The sequence below is a fragment of the Peromyscus californicus genome, unplaced genomic scaffold, assembly GCF_007827085.1.
Source record: "Peromyscus californicus insignis strain IS unplaced genomic scaffold, ASM782708v3 Scaffold_7__1_contigs__length_154581171, whole genome shotgun sequence".
In the NCBI taxonomy this organism is placed as follows: Eukaryota; Metazoa; Chordata; class Mammalia; order Rodentia; family Cricetidae; genus Peromyscus; species Peromyscus californicus.
Genome location: NW_026294595.1, coordinates 138,651,423 through 138,674,933, shown reverse-complemented (window position 1 = coordinate 138,674,933; position 23,511 = coordinate 138,651,423). Strand labels below are relative to the sequence as shown.

General features: G+C 42.9%; 1 protein-coding gene across 2 annotated transcripts; it reads right to left on the bottom strand.

The window, feature by feature from the left end:
• Positions 1-576: 576 nt before the first annotated feature.
• Ywhab (tyrosine 3-monooxygenase/tryptophan 5-monooxygenase activation protein beta) lies at positions 577-23,008 on the bottom strand. 2 transcript variants are annotated; one of them, XM_052724005.1, is made up of 6 exons: positions 22,793-23,008; positions 7,331-7,632; positions 5,105-5,228; positions 3,822-3,985; positions 2,990-3,085; positions 577-2,506 (listed from the first exon to the last, which is right to left on the bottom strand). In XM_052724005.1, exons 2-6 carry the CDS (start codon positions 7,628-7,630, stop codon positions 2,450-2,452), a joined length of 741 nt encoding a protein of 246 aa, XP_052579965.1. In that variant the 5' UTR covers positions 7,631-7,632; positions 22,793-23,008; the 3' UTR covers positions 577-2,449. The 2 variants fall into 2 exon arrangements, with proteins under 2 accessions (XP_052579965.1, XP_052579964.1); XM_052724004.1 differs by lacking the exon at positions 22,793-23,008 and adding an exon at positions 21,948-22,642.
• Between the last annotated feature and the right edge of the window lie 503 nt (positions 23,009-23,511).

Sequence of the window (23,511 nt, the reverse complement as noted above, 5' to 3'; positions counted from 1 at the left end):
CCATCAACTGCCCCTCCTAGACTCGCCTTTGGTTTTGTTGCGTGGCATATCACAGGGCTTTTCCTAGGGACAGACACATCTACTCACTACAGACAGGGAAGATGCTAAGAGACTAAAGGACCCCATCCAAGTCCAGTTTGGCAAACGAGTTATGTTTTACAGGGGACCTGACAGGAAGGAGCACGGGCAGGTCCACAGGCAGCTGTACCACTGGCAGGCCCCCTGCGCCACTTCAGAACAGCTATGTCACCAGCAGGGCTGCCATCTGTGCCCGCCGCCGCCAGCCAAAGCGCTTATGTAATCTTGTGAAATATGCCCCACCCCCTCCTAAAAGAAAAAACAAAATAAAAACAAAAAACGGCCCATTTTGGTGAGGGCCTTGCACAGGTGATCACAGCTGTTCTGAGGTCAAGACGGCAATGATCACATCCACCTCGACAGAAACAGCCGTACACAGTCTTCCTGCTGGCTCCAAAGGGTTAAATAAAACTACTTTTTAAAAGAAAAAGCTCCAAACAGGTGTGATCAGAATAGTCCTGAGTGACAGATAGTGTGATACATCAATCCACAGGCAACTAACTGATAAAACGTTTATTTCACTTTTGAGTTTTTACATTTTCCTGATTCCTCCGGGTAAGGTGAAACTAGAATGCTTAAAAGACACACACGAATCTAGTACATCAGTAACCAGGGTTTTCTTTTTCTTTTTGCTATACTATTTTCACAACCACAGGTGTGCTTGCTAGGTAAATATAACCACCACAGAAGCAAACGTTAGGCAGAATACTGGTAAGGAAGAAACAAAGCAAAGAGCTACCAGATATACAGACAGGCTTGGGTCCACACTCACTACTGCGTTGTCAAGCGCCAAGTATTAACTGCACATTTTTGTTTAGCTAGAAAGAAGGGATTTTTTTTTTTTGTTTTTTGTTTTTAGTTTTTTTTTTGTTTTGTTTTTTTGTTTTGTTTTTTGGTTTTAAATCAGTGCATGAATTCTTTTCTCACTTCAGCAGATGGACAAACAGATGGATTCTACAGCTCCATGGAATGTCAAGGTAGAGGGGTGATACTGTGAGACTGTCAGGCCTGGCTGCTGTTGGAGCTCTCTACTGTAGTGGCCATGCAACTTCCCTGTGTTACAGGGTCTTGTTTGACAAGTCTGAGAACTAAGCTGGATGGGTACACTGGGAGGGTCTGGTGACAGGTACTAACAAGCACTATCAGGGCTGATTGCAACAGGGAGAAATCATGGCTACTTAAAGAGACTTCTTTTGATTCAGTCATGGAATGAACAACGACTGTGCCGAGAGCTGCAGGAAGACGGGGGTGACGGTGCTGGCGGGCCACCTTTCCCAACACCTTGAAGCAAGGCTTGCTCCCCAATGTGCTCAATGCCTCGCCCCTGTCCATACAGTAACAACAAATAAAGGCTTCCAAAAGAAAACACCCAAGGAAGCAGAAAGCTGTAAATTTAAAGAGGAGAAAACCAAAGTCAGCAGCCAGAAGGACAGGACGGAAAGAATGTTAAATCTCCAAGTTCCCACCCTCCAAGCTAGGAAGACCCACCCTCCAAGACTAGGAGTGCTCCTCAGACAAGAGACCATCTCCCCAGAACAGTGTCCTTAAAGGAATTATCCAGCAAACTAGTATGGCCATTCCTAAGACAGACTGCTCTCTCTTTTTCTCTCCTTTAGCTAGGGGGTAACAGAAATAGATCTCTGCTTTCACAAGTTGCTAATAAGGAACACACTGCTGTAGTAAAGGGGTTTAGTCACAGATGTGGTATGAGCACGGGACCTTTTTTGTGGTGTCATAGCCCAATTATCAGCTAAAGAATTTCACTTTCAGGTTTTGAGTTTCCTCAGGAGAAGACACTGCAGATATTTGTGGTCATGAACTTTTGAGTGGCAACAGCCCATATTGATCAAGCGTCAATAAGCCATCAACCATAGGCAGAATTACCGTGAGTCACCAAACTCAGGGTGCCAATGGTAAGCATCTCACCCTAAGTCCCGGCATCACAACAGAATCTCTAGAACTTTCTGTACAACTTTACAACAGAATTGTATTTTCAGTGACTATTCTGATATCAGATTAAACTTTCCAAAAAGTTATACATAATTCAGGTCTATTTTTCCTACCAGTAAGAGCTCTGCTAAATTACAAAACCCCATAATCACAGTGTTCAGTTTGTAAAAATTAAACATACAGTAATCCTTGTCAATGTTGATCAAAAATCAAGACTTCAGAAATGCCGTGGCATTTAAGGGACCAGTCTGAGTTTTAGATACAAATACCAGCTGTTTATCCCAGGGACCATTTTTGCTAGGCTTAGGCTGTGAAAAATCGAAAGTCAACATTCGATTTTTTTGTTTTTGTTTATCGCACAAAGGGACATAATGTGGAGGATACAGAGTGACACCAAAGAGATCACACAGCATGACAGACATTAGTTTTCTCCCTCTCCAGCATCTCCTTCATCTCCCTGGTTTTCTGATGTCCAGAGCTGCAAGAGAAAAGGAAATAGAAAGCTATAATAATAGATCATTAAAATGTTTCTCCAAGAGGTGGGCCTAGTATATTTACCTCAACCACTAAGTTTTCTTTTTCATTTTATCCTACATGTATGGGTGTTTTGCCTGCGTGTATGTCTGTGCATCATTTACATGCCTACTGCTCTAGGGAGTCAAAAGAGGGCACCACATCCCCTAGAATTGGAGTACAGATGGTTGTGAGCTGCTGAGTGAGTGCTGGGAACCTGGGTCCTCTGGAAGAACAGGCTGAGAACCACTGAGTCCTGTTTCCAGGTCTCTCACTCAACTATTCAAAACTCCTTATTACCATAGACAATGATGACTGCAAAGGCATAAAGGTAGCAGTACAATACAGGTTAACGTAACAACGTAGAACTGTACTGTGAGTTGACAAATCCCTCTTACACCCTGGACAGTAGTGGGTTAAGTAGGTGAACGGCCTCCAGGGTACTTACAGTGAGGTTGTCCCTGAGCAGCTGCATGATCAGGGTGCTGTCTTTGTAAGACTCTTCATTCAGCGTATCCAGTTCAGCAATTGCTTCATCAAATGCCTAAAACAAAGAGCTATTAGCAAAGACGTGGACATTCTCTGCATTAGCTCTACCCTTCCTGCAGGTAGGAGGATGGGAACTGCCCTGCTCTCCTCTCACATGTCTGCCAGCTGGTTCCAATGTGTGACATGTATAAAGCACCAACCAGCAATGACAAATCCCCACCAACAAACACTGTTACTGTTAGCACATTTAGTCTATAAGCTCACTCAAATTTTTAATTGCCAAAGCGGTTTCTATTTTTGTTTAAACTAAAAAGGTCTGTACACAAAGGTCAAAGGGAGAACAGCAAAGCTCACCTCACTAAGCTTGATTTGTCTCTGGGGTTCAAGTTGTAGAATTCACTGCAGGCACCCTTTCCAAATTCAAGTTTGAAATAACAGTGTGCATAGGAGAAAGCTCCCCAAAGAAGACAGGAAGTAATACAGCACAAACAAAATGGGATCTCATTTCTTTCATGATGTCCTCTCTTGGCACAAACATGACAATGCCCAATGCTCAAAGCTTGTTGGGAAGCACCACTTTTACCTCAAAGGTTCTACCAATGACCCCAACAGTAATCAAACAAAGTAAAACAAAAGTCAGCATGTATTCAGACGAAAGCACCAAGTAACAGCTCTGTATTTATTTCCTAAAATCCCACCCCCTAGAAAATGTTTAAATGTCCAAGACAGTGAGGACTGTCATCAATAGAAGGAAGTTCTTGGAAATAGCAAAAGGGTCTCTCTTTCCTCACCGTTTTGGCCAGGCTGCAGGCCTTTTCAGGAGAGTTTAGAATCTCATAGTAAAAGACTGAGAAATTCAGCGCCAGGCCAAGTCGGATCGGGTGTGTAGGCTGCATTTCTTTCTTACTAATTTCAAATGCTTCTTGGTAAGCCTGCTGAGAGTTCGACACAGTGGCTAGAAAGAAGATAAAAAGGTCAGCTTCTTGCACAGGCTGCATCCCATTGGATGATCCACTATCAAGTTACTTCAGTGAAGAGGCTAAAGTAAATGAACTATCAATACAAAGGTCCGTGTCTTCACCATTCCACCTGAACACTTGTTCAATGTTTATGTAAGTACTACAGCAAATGCTTTGGAAGAAAACAGACAATTAGGAGGAAGTCTATTAAAGCATCTGAGAAATATAGACACGGCCTTTCATAAGATTAAGTGTGGAAAATATGTTCTAGTGAAAAAATAATGGGGTTTAAGGTCAGCATAAACAAGCTCAAATTTTCAACTTAACTCACCCAGTATGTGGCCTAAGTAAACAGTCCATACATGAACTCTGGTTTCTTTCAGTGGAAAAACTGGAGACCCACACCCAGATTCAAAGTGCTAAGAGAATAGTGCAACCCTAACTACTTGGCACATGGTAACGAGTAAAGCAGCCACAATCACATCACAGTAAGCCATGTGTTGAAGAAATGCACCTTATGGTGGTCCACACAGTGGTCTCCTCATCTGTGGATGCCGGGAACTAGACAGTATGGAAACCTATCATCTATGCTCAAGGTAACTCACATAGGAGATTAACAGGACAGTTCCATCAATATGCTGGAATGTAAGTTTGCATTCTGGAAATCAGTAAATTACTTGAACACAAGCAGTGCCATACTAGAACAGTCAATCAAGTAACCAATATGGCAACTAGGTAAGTCATAGGTGGCTAGCATATACAGGGTTACTTGGGAAAATTTATGACTCATCTATCTTTGAAATTTTCCATTTAGATTTCAAACTACATTTGTAGCAACTAAAACTGGGTAAAGAAAGTCACAGCCAAGGTGAACCACCATATTTTACAGTTTTATTATACGGAGAACCATCAATTCCCAGGTAAGAGTTCACCACATATATTACATACTAAACTTCTAATACCCTTCCTATCTGTCCACTAGATAGAGATTTGCTTCTGTGGTCCTGAAACTCTCGTTACTGTGATCTTAGTATCTATTGTAAACAAAGTCAAAATGGATTTCATTATGAAATACTAGCCCTCCTACTGACTGTATTCTTTAAAACGTTACTTACTTTGTTTATTGTCTCCAGATGCAACCTCAGAAAGATACCTAAAATAGTCTCCTTTCATTTTCAAGTAGAACACCTTGCTTTCTGGCTGCGTAGCATTAGGAATGAGATATTTGTCCAACAGCTCCTAAAAAGTGATTCACATTAAGAATTTTGAATTGCTTCTGAGATGTTCAAATTACATTTGAGATTCAAGATAGATACTACTACTACTGATTTTTCTGAAGACTAAAAACAACAAAAAAAACTACACAAACCAACAGAAAAACCCAACCAATTTTCATCCAAGCTGCTAAATACTGTTTAGCTAAGTCCTAAGAGTAGACACCTGTATTCTTCATTTACAAGTCACTCTGACCACTGTAAGGGCCGGTTATAATTCAGCCACCACAGTGGAATGCGATGTCAAAAACATGGCAGAGAACCACACCACTAACACAACTCTAAATGGAATCTCACTTTAATATTAAAATAAGTGTGGGTGCATGCACACAAAAACACAGGGAAAGCCTTGGAGGATTCTATTAACAATGTTTCTCTGGATGAGAAGTGACATTAGAAGAGACTTTTACTTCGTAACTCTTCTGTTTGTCTCTTAAAAACAAACAAAACCCCCATTTAAACTTGTAATTCTGTAATTGTGAGTGTGTGTGGATCTTTCCATTCTGGGCAGAAAAAAAAAGCAGTAATAGAACAAAACAGCCAAGAACTAAGTTTAAAATTAATCTGACCTGGGAAGAGAACCTTCTGACGCTTACTGTCTGTTTCCACACGACCCTGGAGAGACTTAGAACCCCAAGCCTCAGATTCCTTGGCTGTACAGTGGGGAGGGGAAAGGGGACCGGCATGGCCACCTTCTGAGGCAGTTGTAAGGACAAGCGAGGTAATGTACATCTAGTGCTTAACACGTTGCTTGGCACGTAGTAAGCACTCAGAGTCTAGTACTATTATTAATAACAAATTCCTTTAAACATTTATGCTTACAACAAAAGTAGTTCTGAAGGAGTCCAAGCTTCGTATACAGAGCAATATTTTCGAAGAGTTGTTTTAGAATGTGGCATCCTGAAAAACTGGTTAAGAGGCAGTAAGTACCATGCTCTTCTTCACATTCTTTCAGATGCTCTTAAAAGCTGGTCTACATGTCAGGAATTATGGAACTTTCTTGCCTTTGGAATGCATGCCATACTTCATCTGAATACCAGATGTACCTAACATTCAGGAATTAGTGCACCATTAACAAACCCCCAAACAACCGACAGGCAACAAGTTTAGCCATGAAACTCTTATCTAATAAAAGAGAATCTAATAAAAAGAGAGGCTCAAAGCAAAGCTCAGTTATCAAGGATTTCATTAATCAATGCCAGGGTGTGCAGGAGGCAGTAGTTGTTTTCAAGTATTGTGCAGAGAGGGGTGGGACTCCTGTGGGTTGGGGTGAGGCGTGCTGCCTGATAGCAGACAAGCTTTACACTGGTTTTCAAGAGATGTCAAGGGAAGTCATCTGGAGAGACAGACAGTAGGGTAGGAAGGAGATCAACAAGTGTTAACCCCCTTTCCCTTTACAGTAGCCCTCAGAGTTCATTTTTACCCAATTTCACACAGAAAATGAAAGTTCCCAGTGGGCTCCAGATATGAGGGAAAGAATATAATCATAAGGTGTTCTAGGATAGGCCACCAACCCTCCCATCTAACCCCAAATGTAGTTACAAGGATCCCCCACCTGACCGTAGCGTCCATAACACACAGGAGAAGCCCCAGACCACCGTTGATTTGGCTTTGGACTGTACACTGTAACTGACAGATGCACCTGACCTTCAACATCCGATTTCTACACTTTGTGAAGGCATGACCAAGGAGAGGCTGAAAGGCCTTTACACCTCTTCCTGTCCAGACATCACTACTGAGAACACTAGAACAGCCCACTAGTGACTGCATCTTTCTAATTATCCCCTCCATTTGGCCTTAATTTCTAAAGACAAATGGAGGAATGTTGATGAAATGTTCCTGTTTGTTGCAGGTCTTTTTTAGAGAAGGAAGACATCCCAAAAGAGATGCACTGATCAAGAAAGGGTGATGAAAATCACATCACATTCTTTAGATCAAGTTATAAACAGTTTTCAGCTCTTTGAGTGTAGTGGAACACCTCCACTCTCTCCTAAGCTGTTGGAGAGTGTATCTGGACCACTCGTTAAGCCTAGAGATGGATGTGAAAAGCAGAAGCGCTGCCCTCACCAGCACGTCATTGCAGATGTCCTGCAGCTCAGCCTCTATCTTCTCACGGTACTCTTTGCCCATCTGCTGTTTCTTCTCATTCCTCTCTGTTTTCTGTTCGATGCTGGAGATGACACGCCAGGAAGACCGGCGGGCACCTACCACATTCTTGTAGGCAACAGAGAGTAGATTTCTCTCTTCATTGGAGAGTTCATGTCCCTGTTCTGTTACAGCCTTCATAGCTGCAGCCATATCATCATAGCGCTCAGCTTGCTCAGCAAGTTTGGCTTTCTGTACCAGCTCACTTTTGTCCATGGTCATTCCTAGAACAGCCAGAGCACAGAGGAAGCAATGTCAGCAATGACACTCTCAGAAGTACAGCACCCAATGCCATCAAGAATGTGGACCGTGTACTGAATACCTACAAAGTCAGGACTCGGCTGAGGCCTTGAAATTATTTTGGTCAATTGTTACCAACAATCCTACATGGTAGGAATATTCCCAATAACCCTTCTACCTTCTTAGAAACACAAAGATTAAGAGAAAGAAAACAATGTGCCCACAACACCACAGCAAGTAGAACACAGTGGGGAGTCAAGGCTTTCTGGCTTGTCTGTCTCTTCTAGAGCTTGTTTGTTCCATTATCCTAGTATTCTCCCCAATACACAGAAACTGCTTTAAAACGACTTGCTTTTAAACACCTGTTTATGTGTGCATGCACATGGGAGAGTGCATATACATGGGCATGGGGGAAGGGAGGACAATGTCGGAGCTGGTTCTCTCCCTGCACCATGTGGGTTTCAGGGATTGAACTTGAGTCATCAAGTTTGGCAGCAATCTCCCTTTCCTGCTAGGCCATCTTGACAGCTCCTGCCCCAGGGCTTGTTTTTTGTTTTTAAGTTTATGCTACATACATGTTCTTTACCTTTTTAATTTTTAAAAAGTAACCTTAGTTTGGAGTTGGAGATATGGCTCAGAGGTTAAGAGCACTGCCTGCCATTCCAAGGGACCTGCATTTAATTCGCAACATCTACATGGCAGTTCAAAACTGCCTGGAACTCCAGTTCCAAGGGATCTGACCACCCCCACCCCACTTTTGGCCTCTAAGGACACTAGGCATCAATGTGGTACACAGACAGACATACAGACACAACACCCATACACATTTTTTTAAAGCAACCTTAGCTCAACACCCAGCAATACAGAAGCCCCTTCTCACTGTCCAGTTCCCAGCACCCTACAGCAGCTGAGTCAAACAGCAAGCACTTCAGCCAGATGAAATGTCAGCAGAGACGACAGTTCTCCCTGCCCTCTTCTTTTACAGCAGTTACCTAAAAGTCCATGTATTCCAGTATGTACAGTCCTCAGATGGTGACGTTCTACAGTCCAAGTTCCTGCATGACTCTGCCACACTGGACATGCAGTACAAAAAGGAAACTTTTGGGAGTGGAGACATCAGTTAAGAGCACTGGTTGCTCTTCCAGATAACTTACTTGGGTTTAATTCTCAACAATCACATGGTGGCTCACAACTATCTATAACTCTAATTCCAAGGGATACAATGCCCTCTTTTGGCCTCTGTGGGCAACAGGCACACACACGTGCTGGATAGACATACATGCAGGCATACATCCATACATCTATACCTATATACATAAAAATAAATAAATCTGAAATAAAATGGAGCCTTTCTGGTTTGGGATTATTTCAAGATTCTCTGACATTGTCACAGAGTTTTTTGAGATTAAAAACCATCATGTTACCTTAGACCAAGTGTTATGTCTTTAAAAAGAAAATTGATACTCATTTATCCATTAGTTTCTAAAACTTTCAATACAAAGAAACAAGAAAACACATTAACTAAAGGTCCTGATGCCTGCTGCTTATGTAACTCTAGACTTATATAACATGGATTTTGGAGCAGCTAGGCCAATTTCAACAGGAAATGGGTTACACAACATCTAGTAGTTTGGAGGAAGGCACAGAAGGAAAACTGAAACAGTTCCTCTTTCTCCATCTACACTAACACCCACCTGTACTCCAGGCCCTATCTGTGATAGCAGGCCATCCTCTGAAATCCCCAATAAAGACACTTCCTGATTGAAGTTCTCACAGTCCCAAGTAGAGACAATGAAAAGAGTAGCAACTGACAGCAAACCCCTCTTCTCACAACACGTCCTTCTGACAAAACAGCTGTCTTCATGCACGTCTGCTTTCCCACCTCGACTCACTGGGCCGCAGCTCTCCTTCACATGGCCCCTACATCGACCTTCCCCAGAAGCTCCAATAGTCACTGGCCACTAGAAAATGTGACTAGTACCACCTTTTGAAACCATGATATTTTGAATATTTAAAAATGTTAGTTTCATTTGTCTTTTGGTATCTATCTTTTTAAAGCTGGCTGGGTTTGAAATTATTTTGAAATTTCACTCCAGCACTGCACAACACCCCCAGACTGTCTTTTTTTGTTTGTTTGTTTTTTGAGACAAGGTTTCTCTGAGTAGCTCTGGCTGTCCTGGAACTCACTCTTTAGACCATGCTAGCCTCTAACTCAAGAGATCTGCCTGACTCTGCTGAGATTAAAAGTGTACGCCATCACTGCCCAGCTATTTTTTTAAGTTTGTAATGAACCTACCAAAATTTATTTTATTAAATTTAGCTGATATTCTGTTTCTAATAAGAAAATATTTCTGGCAAGAATTCTGTCTGTACCTGCTGGTTAATGTGTGTCTTCAGTACTGAAGTCATTTGCATGTGCTCCCAAGTTCCTTCCCACACTGAGCTTCTTTGGGGAGAAGCTCCCAGTATCCAGCACAACTGGCACCAGCGAACAGCTCCTAGAAGAGGACCTCCTGAAATGAAACCACCCTGCTAATTTGGCAGTATCCTCTCCTTCCTCAAACACAATACTCCAAAGTTCTTGTTCCTTAAAAGCACACTCCCTCACTCTATAGATTTCTAAACTACAGCTTCAGTCACACCTTCGCCTTAACTCAATAATCTTAAGGTCTTCCCCTTGCTTTCAGAAGTCCTTCAGAACGTGGCCTGTGAGGTTTTCTGATTCACTGATCTTCATTCAATAGGTACCGTTTCTCAGGTACACATTCCCATATACCCTGTAAGCACCTTGCTCAGGTATGAGGTCTCTTCATCTAGACTGCTCCTGCCTATGCAAACTCTATCCAACTGTCTAGGGTTACACAGCCCATGCTGGTCTATGATACAGGACTCTCAATACACATGAACCTGCTATACAGTCTAAGGCTTCTTTATGCTGCTCTACATTAGAAAGCTATACCACTTAGTTTCCCAAATATTCTTTTCAAAGGAAGGACTCCCATGTAATCCTAAACTGCTCAAGTAAGCACTGTTAAGTTTTTGAACACCCATGACCAGGAGAACAAAGAGCACACAGAAAGGCAACAGCATCAGGTGTCAAAACACTCTGCCAGTACACACAAAAGGAGCCTGTCAAACTCAAGTCTTAAAGTTTACAAGTGCAGACAACAGAATCTCCCTCAGCAGAGTTGCTTACACCAGGAACAGGGCAGTAAAGAACAATAGATGAACTCTTTCTTAGAAATACATACTGCACAAACAATCTGAAGATTATTAATTCTCTCCGAATGTCTAGATACCATTTTTTAAACCCAAAGTGTGAGCTTTTTAAAACTTTAAAAAAAATATATAATTTCAAAAAATGTTAGGGGTATTAGCGCAGTGGAGGAACACCTATTTTGTATGTACAAGGCCTTGGGTTCAATCCCCAGTTTCAAAACAATAAACAAAAGACCAGGAAGGAGGAAGTGAGTCTGTATTGATCTTTGCACAGGAAATAGTTCTATGTTAACATGAGACTCATTCTCTCAGTGAGTTCAAAAATGGGACATACATGCTAACTATGACATTTTAACAATTGCCAATCAGGCTTTTCTGGAATTAGTAGGCAGTGGTAGCTTATCAGAAGGGCATGCATTTCTTCTAAGACTCTGAATGAAGGTCACAGGCTTTATTTGCTTTCTACTGGGCAGACGACTCCTCAGAGGCCATAGTCTAGACTGGCAGTGAGCCAGTAGGAAGGCATTGACATGCATGAGTTCCCAGAGCACCCACATGGTAATGATGGCTGTCAATCTGTCTGTTCTAGGCCACTGGAAGCATCAAGTCACAGTACTGGCAGGCATTTGCTAATAAATGTAACCAACGCTTAGTGACTACTGGAAACAATTCAAACATCCAACAGTAGAGAGCTGGTTAGTACAGAAGAGTCAGGACAGTACAGACTGCAGGATCCTCAAAAGGAAGCTGCACAGGAAAGACAGTTAAGATGTACAGGGCTGTGCATAAAGGGGTACACGGTACTTTCCTAAAATGTTCCTAAAGAGTATATAAGCATGATAGAAAAGTCAACACAAAATGACTAAGGGTAGCCAGGCGGTGGTCCCAGCACTTGGAAGGCAGAGGCAGGCAGAGTCTGAGGCCAGCCTGGTGTACAATGAAAGTTCCAGGACAGCCAGAGCTGTTACGCAGAGAAACCCTGTCTCAAAACAACAAAAGAAAAAAAATAAATAAAAGGGCTAAGGGTAGTAATCTCAGTGTTATCTCTAGGTTGAAAATTTTTATAATCCTTATTTTTAAAATTTACTTTTCTTTTTTTTGGAGACAGAATCTCGCTATGTAGTCCAGGCTGGTCTGGAACTCACAATGTGTCTTAGCCTCATAAGTGTTCAAATTACAGATGTGTGCCAACATACCTGACTATCTCCTACTTTTTTTTTTTTTTTTTTTTTTTGGTTTTTCGAGACAGGGTTCCTCTGTGTAGTTTTGCGCCTTTCCTGGAACTCACTTGGTAGCCCAGGCTGGCCTCGAACTCACAGAGATCTGCCTGGCTCTGCCTCCCGAGTGCTGGGATTAAAGGCGTGCGCCACCACCGCCCCAGCTATCTCCTACTTTTAAAATTATTTTATCCCATATCTCAGTCACAACACAGACAGCCCAGATGAGGCACAGGGCCTGGAACTCTATATCCTCCTGCACTATGTTTATGGGTGGGTTTACTTTCTACACAGTCATCCTAAGACCATAGCCTGGGATAACTATGAGGAACAGACTATTTTGTCTTATAATAAAGAGCTTTTAAAAAATAAGCTACCATGCATGGTGGTAGTAAAGCAGATGGTTTAGTGCACTTCCTGCTCTTTCAGAGGACCCAGGTTTGGTTACCCCTATCCAGTGGCTTACAATTGCCTTCAACTTCAGCTCCAGGGGATTACACACTGTCTTCTGACTTCTGCCCCAACTCCCTAATTTTCTCTGAGGAAAAAGCAGTACTGGGGAATCCACCAGAGACTTGGCACACTGGCTAAGTCATTATTTGCAGCCCTTGTTGATGTTTTGAGACAGGCTTTCACCAACCCCAAGGTAGCCTGGAACTCTACATCCTCCTGCCCATCTCCCCAGTGCTGGGATCACAAGAAAACTTCAAAACACAATCCTAAAAGTGACTACAAATGAAGAGCTAACTCAGCTAACCAATGCTGTAAGAATACATGACAGCAGAAGCCGGGCGGTGGTGGCGCACGCCTTTAATCCCAGCACTCGGGAGGCAGAGGCAGGCGGATCTCTGTGAGTTCGAGGCCAGCCTGGTCTACAGCGCGAGATCCAGGAAAGGCGCAAAGCTACACAGAGAAACCCTGTCTCGAAAAACCAAAAAGAATACATGACAGCCAATCTCACTCTTGTAGCTAATGCTTTGCCTAAGGGACATTTTCTAGTTAGAGGTCATTCAAAATTTAGAAGTCATTTCAGAGTGGCCAAGCAAACAGAAGATCACTATCACTCACCTATATATTCTTTTAAAAAGTTATTCCAAAGAAAAGTTGAAAATGTTAACTTTGGCTTTTAGAAGCATTAACTATATTTTTAAGAAATAGAACACTTTTGATTATAAAATAAGCTTGAGTGTAATAACTTGTTAAAAATTTAAAATGTGAGCTGGGCGGTGATGGCACACAACTTTAATTCTAGCACTCAGGAGGGAGAGGCAGGTAGATCTCTGTGAGTTCGAGGCCAGCATGGTCTACAGAGTGAGTTTCAGGCTAGCCAGGACTGTTTTATAGAGAAACCCGTCTCAAAAAACAAAACAAAAAAATTTAAAGTGTGGATTCCATTATCTACTACATGTCAAGAATCACCTGACTTTATAGAAAACATGGTGCCCTACACAGAACCAATAGGAAGCTATATAAAGCAATTAAATAATTTCCCCCACATTATAATACCTGTTTCTGCAGTGTTAAAAGTAGACATTAACAGCAGCCAAATCAGAGTAAAGGTTCATAGACAAGTAATTCTGACTCTTCAGGTACTTCACAAAAACAAAATGCCTACAGTCCAGTGTTGAAACAACTGCAAAAATGATCAGTATGTCCAAGAATTCTTTGGATTATTCCTCAGAGGAGCTGAAAAGAACTTCCAGCAGAGTGCCCCCCCACTCAAGCTAAAACTGTGATAGAAACACAAGAAAAAGGCAGCACATCTGAATCTCCTGGGAAAAGCAACCAACTACACCAAGAGGGAAGAGGCTAAAGGGATGTGTGTTCTGGAACTGAAGTGAGTGCTCAGAAGTTAAAAGCACATACTGCTCTAACAAGGAATCAGTCTGACCTCCAGAATTCATTTCTGGAGCTCACAACTGCCTGTCACTCCAACTCCAGGGGACCGGATGCCTCTGGTGTTCTGGGAGTGGGGTGGGAAGACAAACACACACACTAAATAAAAATAAATAAATAAATCTTTTTTTTTTTTCTTAAAGGTAGGTGTCCTAGCTCCTTTTATGAAATGGCAGGAGAAGAATAAGGTGCTAAGTGGTAGAAAAATAAATCCAAGTTCAGAGGTGTGAATGGGTGGGGGCTGACCACACTCACTAATACACCAGCTAGAGCATCCCCAGCACCATAAAGCAGATCACAGCTGAGGAAAGAAAGTATGCCAAGCTACCTACCTTGGGAGGGAATGAGAAGTCAGGGGATCAGTTGGTTGGTGGGTGTTATCCTGAACAAGTGAAGCACTCCTGGCTCTCAAAGGAAACTACTCACTGAAAACACCTACTCTAAAAACGCCTGTGTGCCATTCCACATACAAAATGTAGTCTTGTAAAACTAATTTCATTCAAACATGTGCAGATTCTTTGTTGGAAACATCAATGATCAAGTGGCTTGAAATTCAGTGTGGTGGGTATATTACATTTTGGGTGCCCAAAGGATAAATAACAGTCTGGATTCCTAACTTAAGCTTAGAGTCCACTGTAGTACCAATAAAAGTGTTTACAGTAAACTCTTGAGAGTCATATTCTAGAAATAAGCATAAGTAATTAACATGTGCTGTTCTTTTTAAATTCTTTAAAGAGAACAAGGTAGATTTAAGAGAAATGAGGTGCATATTGAGTGTCCCTTCCTCATTGACCGTTAACTTTTGTGTGGAATGCATTGTCAGTGCTGTTGATTTGAGTGTTTACAGAGACTCCTAAACAGTTAACATCATGAACTAAATGTATTCCTTTTCAATGATTGGGTGTGTTTAAGGTAGTATGGCTATAGATGATTTATACATTTAAAATTATTTTGACAACAGGAAATACAGTTTATTATCTCTTGATTCCTACAGATAACACCAGAAACATCGATATTGAGTTTAAAATAGAGCTTCAGTACCTGGAGTAGTAATTTACTTTGAATTATCATCGTGTTTGCTTCCATGTGCTTTCAAATCTAGTTAAATGGAGGTGGGGTATTTATTTTTCAACAGTTAAAATTAATAAATGGCTACCATAGACTGAAGTTTCTGAGTTCTCATTATGTGTAAGTCAACTGCTTGAACGTGGTGCAAGGTTCTACAGTATCATACCAGGGTTTCCTAATAAGGAGATCCCCTGCCCATGGGTGTGTTATTTACTGGATCAGAGAAGACTTGACCAGTGGCCACACCCCTGAAACGAAACGAATGCCCCTGCCCCAACAGCTGTTCACTGCCAATAGCTCCTCAGCTAGAGGTGGGACCTCACTTGCCCTTCCCCCATCTGTGCTAGACCATTAGCAGGCCCCATCTTGTACAGCTGGTAGGAGTCATGAGTGAACACCCACACCGTGGCCAGAAGACTTCATTTCACCACACTTCTTCCCAGCGTTCCCTGGGCTTGGGGGGCGGGGAGGATGTCCCAGTGGGGCAGTAGTCACTTCTTTCAGCACTTTGACCAGTTGTAAGTCTTCGTTAACCGCTGTCCATGGCAAAAGTGTCTCTGACCAAGGCTGAGGTGAGTACTAATCCATCGGTATAAGCATAGGGATTCAGAAGATGCTCTGACATACTGTCTGTTTAGTAAAGCAGCAGCAGTGGCTTCCCTCCAGGGTCTGGAACCTCCCTTTAGCGGTGGGTTCTGACCAGGTTTACAGTCCCCGCACGATTTTCTTCCTGTGGAATCCATGCCCCCCAGTCTAACTGGAAAGGGGCCTTACTCTAACTGCTGTAGTTTCTGTGGCTGTGATAAATACCTGACAAAGAGCAACAGAGGACGAAAGGGGTTATTCCATTAAAATTCTCTCCCCCAATTTCTCTTAAACCTGTCCATCCACAGCAGTCCCCCTCCTCTTTTCATGTCACCCCCTTCCTCCCCGAAGGTCACTTTCCCTCCCACTCTCAGGGCCCTTTCTAGCTTTCTGACCTCTACAGACACTTAAACACACAGATCCAACTCCAGAGTTGGGGTCTGGGCCTGGATTACTTCACTTAGGATATTTTCCGTGAATTTTGTTATTTTATTTTTTTCACAGCAGAGTAAAATTCACTTCATATATATATATATACATATATACATATATATATGTATATATATATACATACACACATACATACATATACATACATATATATAATATATATATATATATATATTATATATATGCTTAGTAGATGGTACCTAGACTGAATGTTTCCTAGGTTTTGTAAATACAGCAGCAGTGACTATGGATATGCAGGTGTCTCTGTGGTAAGATAAATTGGTGAACTGTATTGAGTGGCTTCATTATAATGGCAGGGCAAACCTTTGAAATCCGTTCATAGGGTCAGTCAATTGGGCTGCCTTTATGAATCAGAATTAGCCTATGTCTTTGGATTGTGTCACTTAAAGCCAGCAGATCGATTTATTGTGGTGCATGTTATTTATTCACACTTGGACATACCACTTAACACCAGTGGTTTTTGCTTTTAGTTTGCTTGTTTTTTGAGACAGGGTTTCAACACTGGTAGTTTTTAAGTTAAGTGTTGGTTCTTTGTTGGGCAAAATTCGTAATGATACTTGAAAACTGATGCGAAAGATGCGGGTCTGGGAAGGCTTGTAATGCCAACACTGAGAAATAGGAGGCAGGAGGATCAGGAGTTCAATTCAAGGTCATTCTCATAGCTTCATGGGAAGTTTGAGGCTAGCCTAGGCTACATGAGACCTTCTCAAACAACAACAAAATTCCACAACTGCTATGGAAGAAGGAAGAGATTTTGGTTTTTCTTCACAATTCAGTGTTTGCCGGACATAGAGCTACTGTATTTCAGAGTTTACTCTTAAACACTTTTATTGGTACTAAAGTGGGCTCTAAGCTTAAGTTAGGAATCCAGACTGTTATTTATCCTTTGGACACCCAAAATGTAATATGCCCACCACACTGAATTTCAAGCCACTTGATCATTGATGAATTTTTAAAAAGCGAACAAGCTGTTATTTCCTATGTGGACAGACACAGATAAGTCACATTTGACCTAGAAAATACAGACTCTGTGTGTGTGTGTGTGTGTGTGTGTGTGTGTGTGTGTGTGTATGTATCTACCTTTTTTGTTTTGTTTTGTTTGTTTTTTGAGACAGGGTTTCTCTGTGTAGTTTTGGTGCCTGTCCTGGATCTCGCTCTGCAGACCACGCTGGCCTCAAACTCAGAGATCCACCTGGCTCTGTGAGTGCTGGGGTTAAAGGTGTGCGCCACCCCCCCACCCCCGCTTAGACTATTTTTTTTAGTTGCTGTTGGTCTCACTCTATAATGTAAGTTGGCCAGGAACTCACTATGCAGCCTAGCCTGGCCTCAAACTCTAGGCAATTCTCCTGCCTCAGCCTCTTAAATGCTGGGGTTACCAGGTGTGAGCCACCACATCCAGCTGGACTTTTCAAAGCACTACCTTAGCTCAAATCAAGACACAGCATCAGGCTTTTTAATTACTATTTTTTCAGCTACCAATCATACTTAAGAGATTCAAACTGGGGGCTGGAGAGATGGTTCAGTGGTTAAGAGCACTGGCTGCTCTTCCAGAGGACCTAGGTTCAACTCCCAGCATCTACATAGCAGCTCACAACTGTCTGTAATTCCAGTTCCAGGGGATTTAACACCCTCACACAGATATGCAGGCAAAACATCAATGCATATAAAAATTTTTAAAAAATCATTTAAAAAAAAAGATTCAAACTGGATTCCAACAAGTCCCTAAAATATTTTCAAACCACACTCCATACAAAAATATCAGGTACCCATACAAAACCCAGAACAGCTAAAAGGCTAAGTAACAATACTATCATTTATGGTCTGCTGAAAAGGACAAAGCACTCAGGAATTGGTATAAATCCATACAATACTAGATACCTATGAGATAGGTGGCACCATCTCCTTTGACATGTAAAGAATAACTTACTGAGGGCCACACAGCTAGCTATCCATGGCAGAGCTGGATCTACCTCAATATTGTGTGCAGAGATCACAGGTCAACTTTCTGAGTGTCAATCCTCAGGAGCTCTCCTTGGGGGTTATTTTTTTTTTTTTTTTTTTGTATTTGAGACAGATCTTTCTCAAAGACCAGCCCCAGAGCCCCAGGCATTCTCCTGTGTCCCCATTCCAGAACTGGGATTATATATGCACAAAACATCTGGCTTTTCATGTGGGTGCTGAGGACCAAACACAGATCCTTATGCATGCATACATAGTAACCATTTAACCAAAGTAGCTATCTCCTGAGCCCATAAAATTAATCTCAAAAGTTGTTGACATTTATTTCTTTTGTGTGCACATGGAAGTCAGAAGACAACTGAGGGAATTGGTTCTCTCCTTCACCGTGTGGGTATCAGGGTCGAACCTAGGATATCAGGTTTGGTGGTAAGCACCTTTACCAGCTAAGCCATTTCACCAGCCCCTCTACATTAATTCTAAAGTTAATGTTTTCTCAATGTAGCAACCTTTTTTAAAGATAAGCTGTTAACTGTGTTGACGAATCATGTAAGGTTACTGCAGTAGTTATAGTACACTCTGAAAACACATTAACTATCAAACGAGCTTTAATGTAAGGCTCTCCCCAGGAAGACAGAGTAACAGACCAGCCTCATAGCTACTTTAATTTGGCTTTTCATCTGTTTGTCAAGGCCATTCAGAAATAACTCCTCTAGCTGAGTCTTTTAAGGAAAACAATGAAATAAACAACCAGAACAGGAAAACTTACATAATCAAGAACTGGCCAGAACTTGAAGGGAAAAAAGTTTACCTACAATCTGCCAGAATAGCTTGTTTTTGTGAGGCCATCACTCACTTTCATCTCATTACAAGAATCAGAAACATGTAACTGCCTCTCAGAAAGCAGCCTTATAAGTCGCTTTTAGCAGACATATCACAGAACAGAAAAGGACTTCAAATCCATATCTCTTCCTTTAACATTCTCCTTAGGAAAATCCCAAGTCTACCTCCAACTGTTTCTCATTATGAAATGCAGATCTACTAGAGCCCTTTTCATGTAGTGAAGACAGGTCTAACGTTAAAGAGTCATTATGTAACTATATTCTCCTGGCCCCTAGCTAGTGCAAATTCTCATCTCCTTAGGTAAATGTATAAAGCAGGGATTTTTTTTTCTTTTCTTTTCTTTCTTTCTTTTCTTTTCTTTTTTTTTTTTTTTGAGGCAGAGTCTTGCTATGTAGCTCTGGCTATCTTGAAACTCACTATGTAAACCAAAACCAGACTGTCCTCAAACTCACATGGATCAGCCTGCCTCTGCCTCCCAAGTGCTGAGATTACCATGAAGTTCTAGTTTCTAGGGTTCCTTCCTCACTGACACAATTGCTTTTGCCTGATGCCATCCATAGAGTGGGGAGCACAATTCCTACAGGACACAGGAACTTAGCTTCTCTCTACTTACAGAGGGAGACCTTCCCTTTTCCTTCTCCCAGACAAAATACAAACCCAAAATACTACAAAGTGTATGAGAAGTAACAATAAAAGATGGTATGGTTACAGTTACAATCTAGGAAAACAGAACCTAGGGTGGCTTTCTGTGGAGTACTTGATGAATGTCCTCCCTAGTATAAAGTGAGGGTTGAAAAACTAGACTTTTCAGCAGCTTTCATCTGATATATACCAGCAATATCACCCTATGAAAGAACAGTATCGTATACGCCTTTAAGTACAGATGAAATGCTAGATTAAACACATAATAGGATGCATGTACAAAAAAGTAAGGTGGTCATAGAATACATGTTGTTCTACAAGTCAAATCTATCATTACCCAGAGTCAAAGACATGGGTGCGACTCCTGATTTCAGCACTTAATTCTGTCCTTGGAAAAATTTAATTTCTGCACCTCAGTTTCCTCATCTATACAATGAGGCGAACAGTACTTACCTTTCATTGGCTGAAGACTAAATAATTAGTGCTTGAAGTGTTTACAAGGAAGCCTGGCACATACAAAGTGCTATAAGTGGTGACTAGTGTGATCATAGACTATTTACCTGAGGATACCTCAGTAGCTAGTGATTAAGTCACAACGGGTAGATTCTGTATGTGTCTATGCTATAGGCACGTATGCTATACCTAATCTAAATGTGGACATGTACAGTCAAAAACACGGGTTATAAATTTACAAGTTCAGTTATGCTATGCACTGTACCCTGACTACACATAACATGTACCCTGTGTGCTGGATTTCTCAATGGGCTAGAAGAAAAAACTTTATTTTTTACTACAATGAAATCATGTCTGGCTGGGTGGTGGCGAATGACTTTAATCTCAGCATTTGGGAGGTGGATCTCTATGAGTTCGAGGCTAATCTGGTCTACAGATTTGAGTTCCAGGACAGCCAGGACTGTTACACAGAGAAACCCTGACTTGAAAAACCAACCAACCAACCAAACAAACAAACAAATAAAAAGAAATCATGTCTGAAGAGATAGGCTATTTAAACATTACACTATATATATATAAAAACATCATGGTATATGTCCATTCATATTCAATTGTTTTTTTAATTAATTTTATTTGTATTAAGAAAATCTACAACCCAGAAGCTTATTTTAATTCGGCCTGCCACCACACATCAAAAGCTGTATTAGCAGCCCAGTGCAGAGGTGCACACCTGTAATCCCAGCACCTAAGAGGCCGAGGAAGACCAAAGCAGTGAGCGTGGGGAAGAGGGGCACCGTTATCATATGTAAAGTTATAGGATGTATCGTTTTAATAGCAGTGGACAGAACAAGACTGTGTCTTATCAGAAAGGGAGAAAGAGAACTCAACCACTAAGATACAACAAAACCAAAGGCTTAGACTTAACAACTTACAGTTTACAAAAGGTCGCAGACAACTGTGGAGATAGGGAAGCTAAGAACCAGAGATCAATTAACTTCTGAGGATCACTGTTAGAAAAGAGTACAGGGAAAGAACCGAATCAAATTTACCTAACATCAACTTCAGTGCTGTTTTTGGATCCACGGCCAAGTGGGAAAAATGCACTTTTTGCAGCAGCCCAAATCTCTGGAGACTCTGCCTAGGGAACAAGCATCAAGGGAATGTGCTCGGCCTGGTTTCACACAGGCTGCCTCCCTGAGCCATACAGCTCCAAGTCTAAAATGGCTTCAACATAAGACAAGCACTGCATGATGGGAAATGTACAGAAGATAACAGGGTAAGAGCCATACTCCAGGGGCTGACAGTCCATAAATAAAGCCACAGATGAAAGAGGCTATTCAATCTGAAAGTAGGTGTGTGGTTTAGGCCAAATCACCTCATTTCTCATAAAGATTTCATCTGTAAGATGGGTGAATGGTTTCTTATCTTGTTTGAAGGCAGAGGCTAGGAAAATAATTTAGCAGCTGGTACTGGATTTTTCAGTCCTCCATTTCTAAGGTCATGCTTAAAATTCTGACTTGGGTGGGGAAGGAAAAAAAAAACAATATTCTCCAGCTGTATGCTGCTAAGGACATTTGAGCTATAAAGCACACACACACACACACACACACACACACACACACACACACACACACACATCGAACAACCCTAAAAAATCAGGTTTGCTGGGTGGAGGCAGTCAAGAAGAAACCCACCAAGAACCAAATATTTGTATAAATTCCCAGTAACTAAATGTAAAGCGCTCAGTAACCACGCGTTCAGTCCTATAAACTGTATGTATGCATGGTTTCACAGAAACACCTGAGACACAGTGAGAAATGTAATTTTCATATTCTCCTAAGTGTTGCACCTTTCGGCACTGGCTCTCGTGATATTACAGACTCCTAACATCTTGCAGATTCCACCTCCCACATCAGACAAGTGAAATCAAGAGTCGAATGCTATCTCACCAGAGAGAATGTACTGAAGGCAAGGACAAGACTTATTCTTACAGAGAGGTTGGCAAATTCTCATCAACGCTGACACCTTTGGAATCCTCCCTGCACGCAAGTTCTCCATTTGCAATAGATCCAGATGCGCTCATCTTGGAAAGAAAAAGGGTCTACATTTCGCCCACTCGATCCCCACCAACAGACTTCAAACAGTGTTTGAAAAAAAAAAGTGTATGGAGGAATTTGGGGCGCAGACACACGAGATTATGGCAGTAAATGACGACAAATATCTTAAGAAGCCTCAATTCTCAGCCTGATCTTCCCCCACCCCACTGGGAATCCGGTTTGAGTCAGTAAAAACGATTCCGACAAATCCATTTCTTGATTCAAACCTCAACCCTGCTGTCAGAGAATCTCGGGTCCAGCAGGGTTTCCCACACCAGCGATGATGAAACAGCTTTACTGCAAAGTGGGAGAGGGATTCGCCCCAGCTGTCGCCAAGGTTAAACCCTTACTCATCCAGGGAGTGCAGCAGGGGCGTCGCGGTTTGGGGAACTCGCTCGCCTTCCCCTACATTTCAATTTTTGAAAGCCACAAAGGAGCGAGGCTGACAGGCCGAGGGATGGCTCCGGGCCCGAGGGGAGCAGGCAGGGGCGGCGCCGAGCAGAGGAGGTGCCGAGGGGAGTCCGCGGCCCGGCCGTACCCAGCCGCACCCCGTATGGCCCGCCGAGGGAGAAGCCCGGTGCTTCCCGCGGAGGCACAGGCCCGGCCGGAAGCGGGGAGGGGCGGTGGCGGGACGGGCCGCGGCCGCCGCCCGAGAAGGGGCTTCGCGCTGGGGCCCTTGGGAGCCGCGCTGCACTCACCGTGGAGGACGGTGGGGAGCAAAGGCGCTTCCGGGAAGCTCGGAGGGCGGCGACTACGTCTTTCCCAGGCCCACTCCTGAGGCGGTGGTGGCGGCAGCGGCGGTGGCGGCGACCGTAGCTGCAGTGGCGGCGGCAGCAGCTACCGGGCTCCGGAATCGGCGGCGGCGGCGGCGGCGGCGGCAGCGGTGGTGGCGGCAGCTGCACTTCCGCTCCGGCCACCACTTCCGCTCTAGCCCAGGTCCCGCCCCACCCTGCGTCAGCTCCTGATTGGGTGAGAGAGGCACGGGGTTGCCCCGTCCTCCCGAAAAGGGCGGTGATAGCCCGAAGGAGGGGAAGTCACGGACGGCCTAGAGGGAGCGGTCGTGGGAGGGCGTAGGGCCTGGGTGGGAGCGAAGGGGGGGAGGACGCAGGGAAAGGAAGTGGGGTGGAGGAGCAGGAAGAGGAGGAAGAAGAGAGGGCGGAGCTGAGGTGACCGCCCCAGGGCTGGGATGTGTGAGAACAGGGCGGGCTCCGGGAGGGAGGGTTCAGAAGCTTGGAGCGTTCGTGGTCCAGGTTCGGGTCGTTTGTTCCCACCCCACCCTGAAAATAATCCTCCCGGGATCCGAGGCCCTAGCAGTCCTATTAGCTGTGCGCTAAGGGAATTCTTGTAACCAAGGAGAACAGAAAGGGCTCAGCTCTACATTTTCAGTTAATTCATATTTCAGTCCTAAAAGGTACAT

Excerpts from the sequence above, each read along its gene's own strand:
- Ywhab (XM_052724004.1), bottom strand. The coding sequence starts at position 22,056 with ATGGAGAACTTGCGTGCAGGGAGGATTCCAAAGGTGTCAGCGTTGATG. Across the intron at positions 5,229-7,330 it reads ACATCTGCAATGACGTGCTG|GAGCTGTTGGACAAATATCT; the intron begins GTGAGGGCAGCG and ends ATCACTTTTTAG. Across the intron at positions 3,086-3,821 it reads CCTGCAGCCTGGCCAAAACG|GCATTTGATGAAGCAATTGC; the intron begins GTGAGGAAAGAG and ends TCTTTGTTTTAG.